At 34.4% G+C, this 2,786-nt stretch overlaps 1 protein-coding gene across 1 annotated transcript in view; it reads right to left on the bottom strand.

Annotated features, from left to right (window-relative positions):
* LOC106870489 (dynein axonemal heavy chain 12) overlaps positions 1–2,786 on the bottom strand; it is a 262,917-nt gene that overhangs the window by 163,597 nt on the left and 96,534 nt on the right. The window contains exon 31 of the mRNA XM_052971523.1: positions 1,922–2,110. Within this exon, the coding sequence (XP_052827483.1) occupies positions 1,922–2,110 (189 nt within the window). The remainder of the gene's footprint in view (positions 1–1,921; positions 2,111–2,786) is intronic.

The raw sequence follows: 2,786 nt of genomic DNA on the forward strand, positions 1-2,786 counted from the left end.
TATATATATATATATATATATATATATATATATGTATGTACATATAAATATATACATATATTTTTTCTTCTTTTTCTTTTTTTTTTTACTTGCTTCAGTCATTTGACTGTGGCCATGCTGGAGCACCACCTTTAGTCGAACCATGTGGTTGGAAAACAAGCTTCTTACCACACAGCCACGCCTATGCATGTACGTATGTATGTGTCTTTATGTGTATGTTGCATGTGTGTGAAAACCAATGTAATCCACAAAGCCCATAAAATTACTTTCGCTGCCTACTCAGTTTGTAAATCTGAAATTCAAGCAACAAATAAATTTATTATAAAGCCAGAATACAGTAGAAAATCACAAAAAAATGAAGAATTATGCAATCCTTAATCAGCTTATGCATGTTTTGGGTAAATTGGCAAATTCCAAACCTCTGCAAAGCAGTTATCATGCATTTTAAATGATCTCATATTTTATTTGAGCAACTAAGATTAGAGAAAGAGAAATTTTACATAATCCTATCTTTATCAAAGCTATACAACACTGCTTGGAATTGAGAATATATTAAGAGATAATCTCAAACTGAGGACGGGTAACAACCCAGAAACCATGGTCTGTGAGTATCATGTAAGGCTGAAAATGGGAGCAATGACCTCCCTTACAAACACTATCTGGACACAGACTGTGTGTCGATAGCCAGATGGGAAAGATGTTTTCCTGGGGCTTAAACAACAGTAACATCGTCCTTTACAGGACTGCCACATTCTGATTCTGTTGGTGAATAAACTTTACTAGATGGTAATAAAACTCACAGTATTTGATTAGTAGAAGGGGTAGAAAGGTATTTCAATAGAGATGCTTCAGTATAGTATTCATCAGATCATGACAGAATTGTAATATGATAACTTAGTTTCTTCGGTTCTACCTGTCAACTTGAAGAATCTTTATGGCAAAATTTCTGCCCCATTTAAACTAATATTGACCGATTCAAATATACAGAGGAGGTATTTAGAACCTTGCTAGATCAGATGGGAGCCTGGAGCAGCCTCCTGGCTTGCTAGTCCTCAGTGAAATCGTCCAGCCCATGCCAGCACAGAAAGTGGACATTAAACAATGGTGATGATGGTAGTGATGATGATGGTGATGATGATGATGCACACATTTAATCAGAAGAAACTTCGAAACCTTTCCAAATGATTGGAATATTGATCAGTGTACTGATTAAAGATAAACAAAAAAATACTCAAATTACCAATTTAATAAAGACAATGTTATCTCACTAAATTCCTCATTATTTTCAAAATCGATTAAAACAAAGGCAGCGTACTTCAACAGAAATGCCCCAGCGGTTCATTACAACTGTTGAATCGGTGCTATTATATGGCAGTGAAACACGGACACTGACAAAGAAATTATCAAATAGGCTAAATGGATGCTACACAAAGATGGTATGAATGGCCTTAAAAGTGAAATGGCAGCAGCATATGACAAATGAATGCCTTTATGGAGATCTGCTGAAGGTTAGTGAGAAGATGACATGCAAAAAGCAGCCTTATTGGACACAGCGCACATCTTAAGGGAAGTATTATCTGTCTGAGGTCCTTGTTGTGACTTGACAGATGACTAAAGACTCCGGTGCATTTTTAACTACACTGTGTTACGAAGGAATAATAATAATAATAATAATAATAATAATAATAATAATAATAATAATCATCGTTTAATGTCCGCTTTCCATGCTAGCATGGGTTGGACGATTTGACTGAGGACTGGTGAAACCAGATGGCTACACCAGGCTCCAATCTGATTTGGCAGAGTTTCTACAGCTGGATGGCCTTAATAATAATAATAATAATAATAACAATAATGGCCACAGTCTTTGGGTTGAAATGCATAAAAGAATAACAAATGAATACTAGCAAAGTTGACTAACCTCAAACCAATAGTCATAGATACTAAATACCTCGGGTATTGGTATATCTATTTTACCGATTGCCTTTGGAATTGGGTAGGACTCATTTTTGCCTAAATAGAGTTCTCGGAAGAACGAATCAAAGGCGAGTCTTCCATCCACGTCAATGACGGCGCCAATTGACCAAGGTATTGCAAACATAATGGCTGACTGAAAATAAAAAGAAAAGAAAAATATGAAAATATACAAATGAAATTAAATAAAAATATGAATGATGCTGTGCTGTAAATCATTCATTTTGATAACATACTAATTAATATATCGTTAGCTAATGAAATGTTGTTATTATAGTCTAGACCAGTGGTTCTCAACAGGGCTCCACATGATCTCTAGGGGGTTCATAAAATATTTAGTTGTTAATAAATTATGTACTACAAATTGGTTATACTTCCAAAGGAACGAAATATTTTAACGATTTTTTTAATACAATTCCTAATATTTGATAACATAATTATAATTATGATATAAAAAATGTAACAGTACTTTTTTTAAATATCGAATGGCTATCAGGGTCCACTGGAGCAAAATATGAATTAAAGGGATCCCTAGGTAAAAAAAAAAAATGGTTGAGAACCACTGGTTTTGACTTATAATAAATGAGATTTGATTTGAGAATGGTTGTGGCTGTGCGGTAAGAAGTTTACTTCCTGACCCACTGCGTGGTGTGGCACCTCGGGCAAGTGTCTTTTGCTATAGCTTTAGGTTAACCAAAGCCTTGTGAATGGATTTGATAAAGGGAAACTGAAAGAAACCTATCATATATATATATATGTGTGTGTGTGTGTGCATGTGTGCGTGTATATATATATATATATATATATATAAA

The sequence above is a fragment of the Octopus bimaculoides genome, chromosome 11, assembly GCF_001194135.2.
Source record: "Octopus bimaculoides isolate UCB-OBI-ISO-001 chromosome 11, ASM119413v2, whole genome shotgun sequence".
Taxonomy (NCBI): Eukaryota; Metazoa; Mollusca; class Cephalopoda; order Octopoda; family Octopodidae; genus Octopus; species Octopus bimaculoides.